Source organism: Phyllostomus discolor, chromosome 6, assembly GCF_004126475.2.
Source record: "Phyllostomus discolor isolate MPI-MPIP mPhyDis1 chromosome 6, mPhyDis1.pri.v3, whole genome shotgun sequence".
In the NCBI taxonomy this organism is placed as follows: Eukaryota; Metazoa; Chordata; class Mammalia; order Chiroptera; family Phyllostomidae; genus Phyllostomus; species Phyllostomus discolor.
This window is the reverse complement of record NC_040908.2, coordinates 131,800,297-131,812,701: the sequence shown is the minus strand read 5'-3', so window position 1 is coordinate 131,812,701 and position 12,405 is coordinate 131,800,297. Positions and strand designations below refer to the sequence as shown.

The 12,405-nt window shown below is 35.1% G+C and overlaps 2 protein-coding genes across 8 annotated transcripts in view; one reads left to right on the top strand and one right to left on the bottom strand.

Moving 5' to 3' along the window:
- The window catches only part of BTBD10 (BTB domain containing 10), a 79,740-nt gene that overhangs the window by 49,690 nt on the left and 17,645 nt on the right, over positions 1 to 12,405 (top strand). For all 7 annotated transcript variants that reach the window (XM_028514353.2, XM_028514351.2, XM_028514347.2 and 4 more), the window contains 2 exons: positions 5,637 to 5,833; positions 7,722 to 8,007. In XM_028514353.2, the coding sequence (XP_028370154.1) occupies positions 5,680 to 5,833; positions 7,722 to 8,007 (440 nt within the window). In that variant the 5' untranslated portion in view covers positions 5,637 to 5,679. The remainder of the gene's footprint in view (positions 1 to 5,636; positions 5,834 to 7,721; positions 8,008 to 12,405) is intronic.
- Positions 9,203 to 10,029, bottom strand: LOC114498448 (protein jagunal homolog 1-like). The gene is given in 2 exon segments (XM_036029062.1): positions 9,203 to 9,530; positions 9,533 to 10,029. Coding segments are annotated over 2 exon segments (519 nt in total). The 5' UTR covers positions 9,752 to 10,029; the 3' UTR covers positions 9,203 to 9,230.

Genomic DNA, 12,405 nt, shown 5'->3' with positions numbered 1-12,405 from the left:
TTTTAACATTTTTTAAAATAAGGGCTTGGTAATGATGAATTCCTTTAACTTGACCTTATCTGAGAAGCACTTTACCTGCCCTTCCATTCTAAATGATAGCTTTGCTAGATAGAGCAATCTTGGATGTAGGCCCTTGCCTTTCATGACTTGGAATACTTCTTTCCAGCCCCTTCTTGCCTGCAAGGTTTCTTTTGAAGAATCAGCTGACAGTCTTATGGGAACTCCTTTGTAGGTAACTGTCTCCTTTCCTCTTGCTGCTTTTAAGATTCTCTCCTTGTCAAAGAACCAGCTTTTATTTTAATTTTTACCTTATTTTTTTCTGTTTTCTATTATTTTAATTTCCACTCTGATCTTTATGTACTTCCTTAGTTTGCCCTTTGGCTAGTTTCTTAAAGTAGGAATTTGAGGTCACACATCTTAGTCCTTCTTTTCTAGTATAAACACTTAATTTTATAATTTAGTCCCTCACCACTATTTTATGTTATGCCATTCTATATATTATGATATGTTGGACTTTTTTTTCACTTCAAAATTTTCTGTTTTCCCTTTTGATTCCTTCTTTGCTCATGGGCTATTCAGAAGTTGTTATTTTATTTCCAGACATTTGGGAATTTCAAATGTCTTTCCATTACTTAATTTTTATTTAATTCAAATGTAATCAGAAAGCATACTTTATTATTGCATTCTTTTAAATGTATTAAGACTTGTTTTATTTCTCAGAGTCTTGATAAATGTTCTGTGTTCACATGAAAAGAATGAATTTTCTGCTCTTGTTGGTGAAATGTTCTATAAAATCAGGTCAAGCCAGTTGATAGTGTTCAAATCTTATTCACCTTTACTGTTTTTTGTCTCCTTGCTGTGTTAAATATTATGAGAGGGGTATTGAAACCTCTGACTATAATTTTGGAATTGTCTAGCTTCTTTGTAATTTTATCAGTTTTTGCTTCATGTATTTTGAAGCTCTGAGGCAGGAGAACTTTGAGGATTAAGTGCTCTTAATGAATTTATCCCTTTATCCATATGAAATGCCTTGGTAATATTCTTTGCTCTGAGGTCTATTTTGATAGTAATAGCACTTTTACTTTCTTTGCACCAGTGTTAACACTGTTTATCTTTCCTTATCCTTTTATATTGAACCTCCTTGTACTTTTCTACTTAAAATGTGTGTGTGAGGGGTTTGTAGGCAGCATATCATTGGGTCTAGCTTTTATATCCAGTCAGATAAGCTCTACCTTTTATGGCTGAGACCATTAATATTTAATGTAACTATAGACATGGTTAATACTAAGTCTGTTTTGTCAATTATTTTTTATTTGTCCCATTTATCCTTGTCTCCTCCCCCTTTTTTCCTATTTTGGATTAATTGTATCTGTGATTTTCATTTTATTGCCTTTGTTGGATTATTAGTTGTAATTCTGTGTTTCTTTAGTGATTAGTTTAGGGCTTATAATATACCTCTTTATCTCCTTTCAAGTGGGATTATACCATTTTATGTGTAGTATAGAGCCTTTTAATAGTGTACTTTCATGTTTTACCTCCCAGTTTTGGTGCTATTATAGTAATAAGTATACGTTATAAACTCCACACTGTATTGTTATAATTATTCTTTGAACTAATCTTTTTAAAGAGATTTAAACAATAAGAAAAAAATTTATATATTTCCCCAGGTAGCTACACTTTCCAATGTTCTTCATTCATTTGTGTGAACTCATATTTTCGCTTGGCATTAGTTTGTCCTCTGCCTGAAGGGCTTCCTTTAAATTTTCTTGTAGTGCAGGTCTGCTTGTGATGAATTCTTCGTTTTTGTTTGCGTGTTTGTCTTAAAATGTGTATTCCATTTTTTTTGAAAAATGTTTTCACTGGGTATAACAAGTGCAGGTTGACAGGTTTTTATTTTGCTTTGCTTTGTTTTTGTGTTTTATTTTTTATTATAATGTGTTTGGGAGTTTTGTGCATGTTGTATCTGTGGTTTTGTAGCTGTCATTACATTTTAAGACATTATTTCTTCAATTTTTTTTCTCTTCCCAACCTCTTTCTTTATAGACTCCACTTATACCTATATCAGGGCACTCAAAGTTGACCCACAGTTTACTTATGCCCTATTTAGTTTTCTATTTTCTCTCTGTTTCATTTTGGATATTTCCTTTTGCTGTGTCTTCAGGTTCCCAAACCTTTTCTTTTATGATGTATAATCTTTATTAATTCCATTCAGTGTATTTTTAATCTTAAGTGTCTTCATTTTTGTCTCTGTAAGTTTGATTGGCATAATTTCAAAATCTTCTATATCTCCATAATTTTTGGAGAGATATGGTTATAAAGACTATTATAATGTCTTTGTAATTATAAAATATATGTCAATTCTGGGTTGGTTTTGATTGAGTTTTTTCCCTTGTAGGTTATGTTTTCCTACAGTTTTTGTATGCCTGGCAGTTTTTTATTAGATGCTGTGTGTTGTGAATTTTATGTTGTTTGGGTGCTGGATATTTTTGTATTCCTATAAATATTCTTGAACTTCGTTTTAGGGTTCAGTTTAGTTACTTGGAAACAATTGGGTCTTTCAGATCTTGCTCTCAGAATTCAGAATTCCTTAGATGTGACTAGAGCAGCGCTCAGTTTAGGTCTGATTATTTCCTGTGTCAGAGCCAAGACCCTTCCACAGGTGTCCAGCCTTTTGGTGTCTCTGTGCCACACTGGAAGAGTTGTCTTGGGCCCCACATTAAATACATTGCGACACATAATATCACAAAAAAAATTTCATGTTTTAAGTAATTTACGATTTTGTGTTGGGCCACATTCACGGCCATTCTGGGCCGCATGCAGCCTGCGGGCCACAGATTGAATATCCCTGCTAGACTCTCTCCCCAGTGCCCCGTGAATTATTAGGTTGTCCAGCCTGACTGGGAGGAACAGGCCCTGTGTGAGTCCTGGGCATTGTTTCCTCTCATCTTTTGAGTTGGTTTCTTTCTCCAGCTTCGTGTAGTTTCTGAACATGTGTGTGCTGATTGGTACTGAGCTCACTATATGAGGAAGACTCACTGTAGATCTCTGAGGTTTTCTGTCTGTGCTGCTTTCCTCTTTCTGGTACTTATTTATAAATACTCTAGTCACTTATTGTCCAAAACCTCTCAGTTCTGTATTCTTAACTCAAAGGTCACCAGGTTTTGCCTCCTTGTGTTCACTCTGGAAACTTTCTCAAGGTTAATAATTTGGACAGTTGTTGGGCTTGTTTTTCATCTTTGAGGGATCATTTTCTTTGCATGCAGACTATTGTTTCATGTATTTTGTCCATTTTGAGGGGTTGTTTCAGACAGGAGAGTAAAATCAGTCGTTGTTACTTCGTGTTGGCTAAAAGCAGATTTTGGGATTTATGTACTTCTCATCTTTTTTCCTGTCCTCAATTCCTGTATTTCAAATTCTTTTAAATGCACCACAGAGCAGAAGTATCTCCTCTGAACGTGCTTGTCCTCCTTTTATTTTGCACACATTAATTATTTTTACCCTTAGAGTGCTTTCATGATCTAAAATTATTTAATTAAATAGAGTAGGACATAATTAGTCTTTCATGACAATCTGATTTTGAAGGTCTCGTTTAAAGTACATTCCACGTGGGAATGAAAAGAAAGGATGGAAGTGTGTTACATCTTTTGCATCCATTTAAAATCTAAACAATTTAGAAATGAAGCCAATATTTCAACAGAACGCTTAGTGGCACTTCATCTTTCAGCTACAGAGATGTCTGGCTGAAATGCTTTTTCAGTTAATCAATCTGCTTGGCCCTTATTCAGACTGAACATTTATCCTGCATATGCCTTAGTTGTAGTTGTGTTTGTATATTGTGCATTAAATTATACATTAGATTTATATTTAGAAAATGTGCTTTAGCACATTTACAACTTAGCATCCGGAAGAGTTTGAGGAGTTATTATTTTGAATATATAATCCTTGCTATATTTGTATGGACTCCTTTTTTTTCTACTTTAGGACAAGAACCAGAAAATTCATTGTTTCTAGTTTAAAGTTTTTAACATAAATGAAGTAGGATCTTTTGATTTGTTCTATTTCAAGAAAAGGAGTATGTTCCAAAGATGCAATCCTATTCTCATCTTTTTCACTAGAAAGAAGGTGGGGATAGAATTTTTTTTCTTGTATGTTTATGAGAGACAAATGACTAATAAAGGCTGATAGGTTGGTTGCCTTTATTTTCCTAGAAGTAACTCTTAGGGTAAATAGACTCTTTGTAGTCTGGTAGAGCGAAATGATAACTGATTTTCATAATGAAAGCAACCACATTTTAGTGGAAGATTAAATTTTAAATAGAGAGAACAGAGTAATATTATGGAGGGGGCACTGGAATGAACCAAAAGGCTAGTCAACTTGCTTGTATTTCATTTAATCTTCATATTAACTTTAGAAGGTAAATAGGATCTACATTTTACAGATGAGGAAACTAAGCTGCCAGAATATTAAGTAATATTCAGCATGTCAAGCAATTACCTATTAAAGGATGATTAGATTCTGAGTCTTTATTACTCTAAAGCTATGACATTCCTTCTATTTTTATAAAACACTTCCATATTTCAAAGTAATGAACCATAGTATATGCTAAAATGGTAAGTTTCCAAAGTGCCTTAGGTCTGGCTCTTTCATTTTTGTTACTGTCAGTTTTCCTATCTGTAATGTATTCTGATTATTAAAATCTTATCTGTCAGTGCCTAGTTCACAGTGACTAATCTATAGTGATTTCTTCTTCTGAGATCTTAAAGCATTTATTATCAATCATTTATTAGTTGTATACATATTTGAGATATATTTAGTCATTTTATATTTGAAATTTGGGTAACTCTTGAATTGTTTAAATTCTACACGTTCATGTGTTACTGCTACACTTAAATCAAGTTCCTTGAGAGAGCTCCTTTCCTGGCATGTAGCACAGTGTGGTACACAAGGACATCTAACTTAATAAGTAATTGTGTGAATGAATTTTGTCAACTAGACTATTAATCATCATTCTTTACCCATTGTTACTCACTTCTCATGGGCAAATTTACTCTACATATGAGGTTTTAAAATGTTAAATTCTGTGACTTGACACAGGTGGTGCCATTAAGCTTTTTCAAGAAATGCTTTTAAAAATTTTGAAAAGAGTTCAGTCAAAATCAAAATGAGTTGGTTGAAGTTAGCGCGTAGACTTATTATTATTTGGCAGGGAGACTGGTTTTATTTTACCCCATACCTCAGTTAAGAGTTCTAGAAGTTGATGCTCTTACCCTCTCTTTTTCTCCCACAGTCAAAGAAATTCAAAGAACTTTTGAATAATATTTCGGAGATTTGGGCGGTCACTGCTACTACTGCTACTATTACTCCTACTACTTGCTCTCAAGTCAATTAACCTTTCTGAGCTTTAGTTTTCTTATCCTTAAAACTAAGTTGGATTATGTGATCTTTTAAGATGTTGTGCTACAGAATTTATAAAACCTAGAAGTTGAAGTAAAATGGGTTTATTTCAGAATGATAAAGGAGCATTTGATTCTTGCCCTTCAGAATATTAATAATTTTATGTTAATTGAATTTTTCTTTAAAACTGTTTGTATCTCATGTCCTACTTTTATGGTTATTTTTCTTTTGTAATTCACCAGCACTCCCTCACGTGTTGCTAAAGGAGTTGTTGATCACACCAAAATGAGTCTACATGGTGCTAGTGGGGGACATGAAAGATCAAGAGATAGACGAAGGTCAAGTGACAGATCACGAGATTCATCTCATGAAAGAACAGAATCTCAGCTCACTCCTTGTATTAGAAATGTTACTTCTCCTACACGACAGCACCATATTGGTATGTAGATCAACTAACTTCCCAACAATTTTTTAAAGCACGCGTTTACCTTTTTACAGCAGTACTGACAATGAATTGTGCCTAACAGGTAAAATTAACTTCTCTCTTTTATTCAGTTGCTTCTATTTTAGCTCAGCTTGGTTATTGCTGTGAAAAAAACCCCACAAAACAACTTACTAAATAAAGCTTAAAAGTGAATTTTTTAAGAGTCTGGGACACTTATAAAAGAAGTAATTTGAAAAGCCTTTATATTGTGATATGTAGGTTTAACTTTTTTTCAAGTTGATTTTTATCTTATGAAATAAGTAGCAGTGGTTTATTTTATAATAGTTTGTAAATTATTGTGATAAGTACTATTAGTAAGTTTACTATAAATATCAATAATAAATTTGATTGTCAATCATAGTAAATTATTGATAGGAATTCTTGGTTAGTCATCCTGGATAAAAGGAATTGAAAACCATCAGAGAATTTATTTTGATTTTTTGACAATATTTTTAATAATAAAAATAGAAGATGAAAGGGAAGGTGTGAAGTGTTTTGCTTTCTTGGCATCTAGCTCAGATCTTCTCTCCTACCCAGTAAATGGACATTATTACTCCTGGTTATTACGTGTGACTGCAAAGCACTAGTCTGAAGCAGAGGTATATAAGTCATGTGAACCTGCTCATTTTTATTTTCCCCTGGGATGGGGAAATTCATCATTATAAAGCAAAATCGTTTCTACTAAGGTCTAAGTATGTATAGAAGTTGTCAGTATCTTAAGAATGTCCTTAAAGTCAGACTAGTACTGATAATCCAACAAAAAAGTATAAATGAGTAATTTAGTTTATTATATGCAGAGTTCAGCATGTGGGAAGATAGTAGAAGTATATAATTATTTTATTACTTTAGCACATCTTGCTTTTGGGATCCTACCAGCATTTTGAAAACAGGCAATAAAATGGAGGTGTCTCTCTGGAGATACTGCAAATCTAATTATATAATCAGTAAAGCTGTACAGAGTGTTCTCAGTTGCCTGAGTCATGGAGGAATTTGGCAAAAGCTGATGAAACTAAGGGAACGGAGGTACATTTTTAGGTCACCTTTAAAGTTTAGTGATCTAAGTTCTAAAGAAACTTAATCACAATAGTTTTATTTCCCCTATGTAGAATATTGGAACATCTAAAGAAAATATTCTGAATTTTAATAATATCTTCTACCTATAAAATTATAAATAATAATTGTTATCCTATAAAATTTGTGGCAGTGCTTTACTGAACAAAAGTGAAATAAAAAGAAAGCAGTATCTCATCAGCTGTAAAAGCCACTTAATATGGTAGACATTAAAAGTAATTTAAAAAAATAAATACTTCTTATCCTAGTGAAATTTGTTTCTTCCTCTAGGACCTTCTTTTTGTGAGATAAATTGCTGGTTTATGCAGTGCCTTTATTAACACAGAAAGATTCCAAAATTTGTATTTTGTGTTCTCAGTATTAATACTTTTAATGTTTAGGAGAGTTTAAGTTGGCATTCTTACTTATCTTTTACTAACTTTTCATGTTTACTTATTGTGATTCTGTTCCTTGGGTTTCTATATATTTTTAAATAGAGTAATAACAAAATTTACCTAAATTTTTATCTTAGTCTGGGTCAACATTACTACATTATACACCTCTTTTAAAGCCTACAAAGGGTAGTTATTTAAAAAAAAAAACATTTTGATATTTTATCCCTGGGAAATAAATTAATATTTATGGTGTTCTGTGAAAATGTTGTTTGAGATAAAAAAAGCAGGAATACTGTGATTTTAAACAACTGTTCTAAATAAAATTTTAAAAGGTATATGTGGAACTTGAAATTTTTAAAAGAAAATTTGCATGACTCTGTTTCACATTTTTATTTCAGAACGAGAAAAAGATCACAGCTCCTCCCGTCCAAGTAGTCCTCGTCCTCAAAAGGCTTCTCCAAATGGTTCCAGTAGCAGTGCTGGGAACAGCAGCAGAAACAGTAGTCAGTCAAGTTCAGACGGTAGCTGTAAGACATCTGGGGAGATGGTGTTTGTGTATGAAAATGCAAAAGAAGGAGCGCGGAATGTAAGAACGTCAGAACGAGTGACACTAATTGTGGATAACACTAGATTTGTCGTGGACCCATCCATTTTTACTGCACAGCCAAATACAATGTTGGGCAGGTTTGTATCATTGCAGTTCCTTGTAGTATTAATTTTGAAACCCTTTCACATTATTTTATTTTTCATTTAAGCTTACAGTAATTCTCTGTTGAAATGTAGTATTCCTATTTTATGGATAAAAGAATTGAGCTTTTGAATGTTAAATAATTATCTCATGTTAATACAGCTAGAAAGTGGTAGAGCCAGTTTTTGAATTAGGTTTTATTTCTGTTGATCTTTGTTGTACTGGTACGAATAGCAAATGTTTTAGTTAGTGAAGACAAGATTCTAAAAGACTTTTCTATAGGCTGAAACCACAGATTGCATCTAACAAGGTGAATTTAACAGTGGTAATGTTTCCTTTATTTGAGGCCCCCAAATTCAGCCATCAAATGCAGCAAGTTATCAGTCTTGTTGAAAGGGAAAAAACCCAACAGTTTGGTTGGCTGACAAGTCATCATAAGTTGCCAGTGTGATATTGATACTTAAAAAATGGAATGTTATTAACATTAGCAAATAGGAGAATAAAAGAGTAGTCATTAGAAGCAGTCATGTAGTTTGTGCTCATGCAGAGTAGTAGATTAATGTAAAGTTTTGTAGTTACTGGAACTGTAGTCCGAGAATAATATGGACAATCTAGACTTGACTGAATATCTTTTAATTTTAAAGTCATTATCTTTTTTAAAACGAAGGGGCATATATATGAAGTAGAAGTTTACATGAGGTAAAACAATTTTTTGATAGGGTGGTTATAACTTTATTGATGTTCTTTTTAATTAAAATGCTTCACAGTAGAGCTAGCCTGCAGGGAAAGCAGCCTCCTCAATGTTTCTTGCCCAACAACCCACAGATAGAAGTAGAATTAAGTTTATTCTCCATCTCCTTCAGTCTTGGTAGCTAAGAGGTAGTGGATGGAAATGGAGAGAATGATTAAGACTAAGAAGAGGCAAGGATGAGACTTAGTCTTAAAAGAAAAATCCAGAAGGGCTTCAACTTAAACTAGCTGAAGTTTGATTTACAGCTGGGTTCTTCACCCAGTTCCAGCCAACCAGGAATAAGTTGAATGGAGTTTTGCCACCTCAGCTGATGACAACAGTAGCAGCTTTCCAGAACTTGGGCGTAATTTGCACTAGTTGTCAACATCACAGCTGCTAAAATTACCAAAGGAGACTTTGGAACAGCTCCTCTATCCTCTCAACGGTAGGGCTAGGCTTCACCCCAGAGATCAGTCCATCAGGCAGGCTTCATTTATGCTCCTTCTCCTGTGTGCTGATAAACCAAGGGTCTAGGAGCTTCTTACTGTAGCATAACTGATAGGCATGCACTTCAACTGCCAGCTCCAATGCCAGGTACATGAGAGACACAGCAGAAAAACCAAAGAGGAAGTGGTAGGCCTTGCCATGGCAGTAGAGCTGCTGTACAGCAGGGAACATCTCCATGCTGCCATAAATGAGGGGAGCGATGGAAAAGGGCCCCATGCTGATCATGGAGAGCACCAGGTAGCTGATGTTGTTGCGGGGGAAGGAGAGGAGGCCCAAGAGAGAGGAGGCACAATGCTCAGCAAGCATGGTACTCCCACTGACAGGGCATGGCCAACCTGATCATGCGACAAGAGCCTCAGGTGTCCCACACTCATCTTGGCAACCAGCAGCAGCCATATGACCAGATGCATGTAGATCAGCTTCTTGATTTCATCCTTGAGGGTCACGCTCATCTGGTAGTGCATGGCAACACACTTCCGGTGCTGGAAGTTGTGGCCATCCATGCGGGCAGCTCACAGGCCTGTCCAAGAGATCACTTGGTCCTGCCCAAAACCCTGGAGCCCCTTGCGCCAACCCTCTGCTGCCTGAAGACTCTGTTCACACCATCTCAGCTCCAGAACAACAAAAAAAATTTTTAGGTTACATAGGAGTACTTGGGATGTGTGCATGAGAGAGGGAGTAGGCAAGAGAAAGATTTGTCAGTGTCTCTGAATACAGAATAAATGCTAGCATATGACACTGTACATTTTGACTAGATAAATATTTAACATTGACTTTGCATCTGAGAAAAATACTTGAACTATAGGCTTTTATGTATTTTTTAGTAGCACAGGAGAGATTATTTGATGGAAGCTATTAGGAGGATGACTTGTTAATACTTTACTTTTTACCTACACTTTAAAGAAATACAGTTAAAAAGCAAATATTTAATATTTTGCTTCAGCTGTTAGGCTGTGTTTTCTTTAAAAACAAAATTTGAAATTTGAATATCATGTATATATTCAATCTTTTGTAAAAAGTTCAAATATTTGAAAAAATTGCATGGTATTTGATTTCTGAAATACTGTCTATTTTACATCGATGAAGGCTGCTTTTCATGGTAATTGAACAAAGCATATCTTTGGGGATGAAAATTAATATTCATAGGAACAGAAAAAACAGTTGGCATTCTTTTGGAAACTGGAATAAAAAAGCTTTCTTCTTTATAGGTTTATGTGTTATAACAAAAGGAGAAACAATTTATTTTTATCCCCCCGCCCCTACTTTTTTGGATTTTAATCACATATGGGGGAGGGCAATGGACTACCCCATACCCCCAGTTTTAGCTATGGCAAACAGAGGACCAGAGTGCCACCTGCTGGTTGTCCTCAGTTGTAGGCTCCAGGTATCTGGGAACCCAGGGGTTTGGGACACTAGGATTTCAAGGCTGTGAGTGGAAGCTCAGTTACTGCCATGTCTCCACATGCAGGTTGTTCACTATAATGATCTCCTGCACTGACTGATCAACATGGTTGTAGGTGAGGTGCAGCTTTAACCACCACAGGACCATGCTAAGACTGAGGATTCAGAGGAGCTGGGTCCCTGGAAGGCCACCCTGAGCTGGAACTGTGCCCCCACTGGGGTCCTGTAACTGCACCTGGAGACTCTTGGGCACAGCAGCCTGACAGATAAAGGGGGTTCCAGGGAGTCTAACAAAAGACAGGTTCAGCTGCAGTCCTTCATGCTCAAACACTTTGAGATTTTGGTGAGAGCTGGAGCTGGGGGAGGAAAGGGAAGGACCACCAGCAGGTGCATTATAGTGCCCTCTGGGGAGGGATCCAGAGGGAGAGGTTCCTGGGCATCTCCAGAAGTGCCTTCCAGGTGATCTAACAGATCCAAGCGCTTTGAGGCCCAGGGCTCTGTTGGGACGGGCTATTTCCAAACGCTGGGCTGCTGCTTTGATTTACTTTGCTTCCTCATCAAGCTTGTTCCACAGGAGGCATCTTTTTTACCATGGCAGCTCTCAACAAAAGGAAAACCATTTAAACTGGGAAGTTGTTGAGCAGAGCACTTAGGTCAGCCATATTTACTTTAGTAATGGTGGTATCAGATTTAGAGGTTAAACTTTTTTTAATTTTCCATGTAGTTAAGTATAGTTAAAGGATTAGCATTTATTCAGAGATTATATTCTCCTAGTTTTTTCTTGTTAGAATGTCCTGACTTTTATGAGAAGGTAGTGATAGCAGATGGTACATAACGCTCCAACTTACAAAAACAGAACATTGGCAAACTTTTGGCAGCCCCTCAAATTTTTCCTGAAATTTTAATGTCAGTGAAATGTTCAGATCTGGAAATCTCTGGACTAAATGTTTTTGGAGGCGGTTTTACTAACTTTAATCACAATTTAAAATTTTTCTTGGGAGTAATGCATTAAATTCATTTTGAAGGGCATATTTTATAAGTTGCTTCTTTTCTAAATGGTTACTGTTAAAGGCCAATAATATGTCCTGAAAAGACAGTAAGTCCATTTGTATTTTTCTTATGTATTATTGTATAAACTAATATTAAAAACTTTTTACTCACTTGTTTAAACTTTTCATTCTTCTCTTAACTTCTTCATTCCTGTTTACTCAGCCTTTGATTTTTTTGTTTTTCAATTCTAGAATGCAAGTGTAAGAATTTTGAACATGATTGTTTTACATTTGTAGTTAAAACTGTGAGAAGATAACTAACCTGCCTACACTATCTTACTTTCTCCTAGTTTAGATTACTGTATGTGCTGCATTATGATACTAACTTTGCAAAGAAGATGACAGTTTTAAGGAAGATACATAAATAATACGGTTTCCCTTTTCTTTTTTTTTTTTCTTCTGGTAAGATTAGTGTAACAGTGACCTTTTCCCTTTGATTAATTTGATTGCTTTTTTTTTTTTCCCTTCCTGGGAAGAGGGTGCTGGAAGAATGTTTTTTAGCTTCTGAATTTTATCAATTGATATTTTTTGCTGTGATAGGGAATCTGCATTGGCAAGCAAAAGTAGTTTTACATTTGTAATACAAATAATGCAATAATTAATAAATAATACAAGTATAAACTTTTGTGTACTCACTGTAAACCAACTTTTGCCCACCCCGTGTACTACTGTTCGAAAGGAAATACGGTAAATATTCCTTTCTTAAT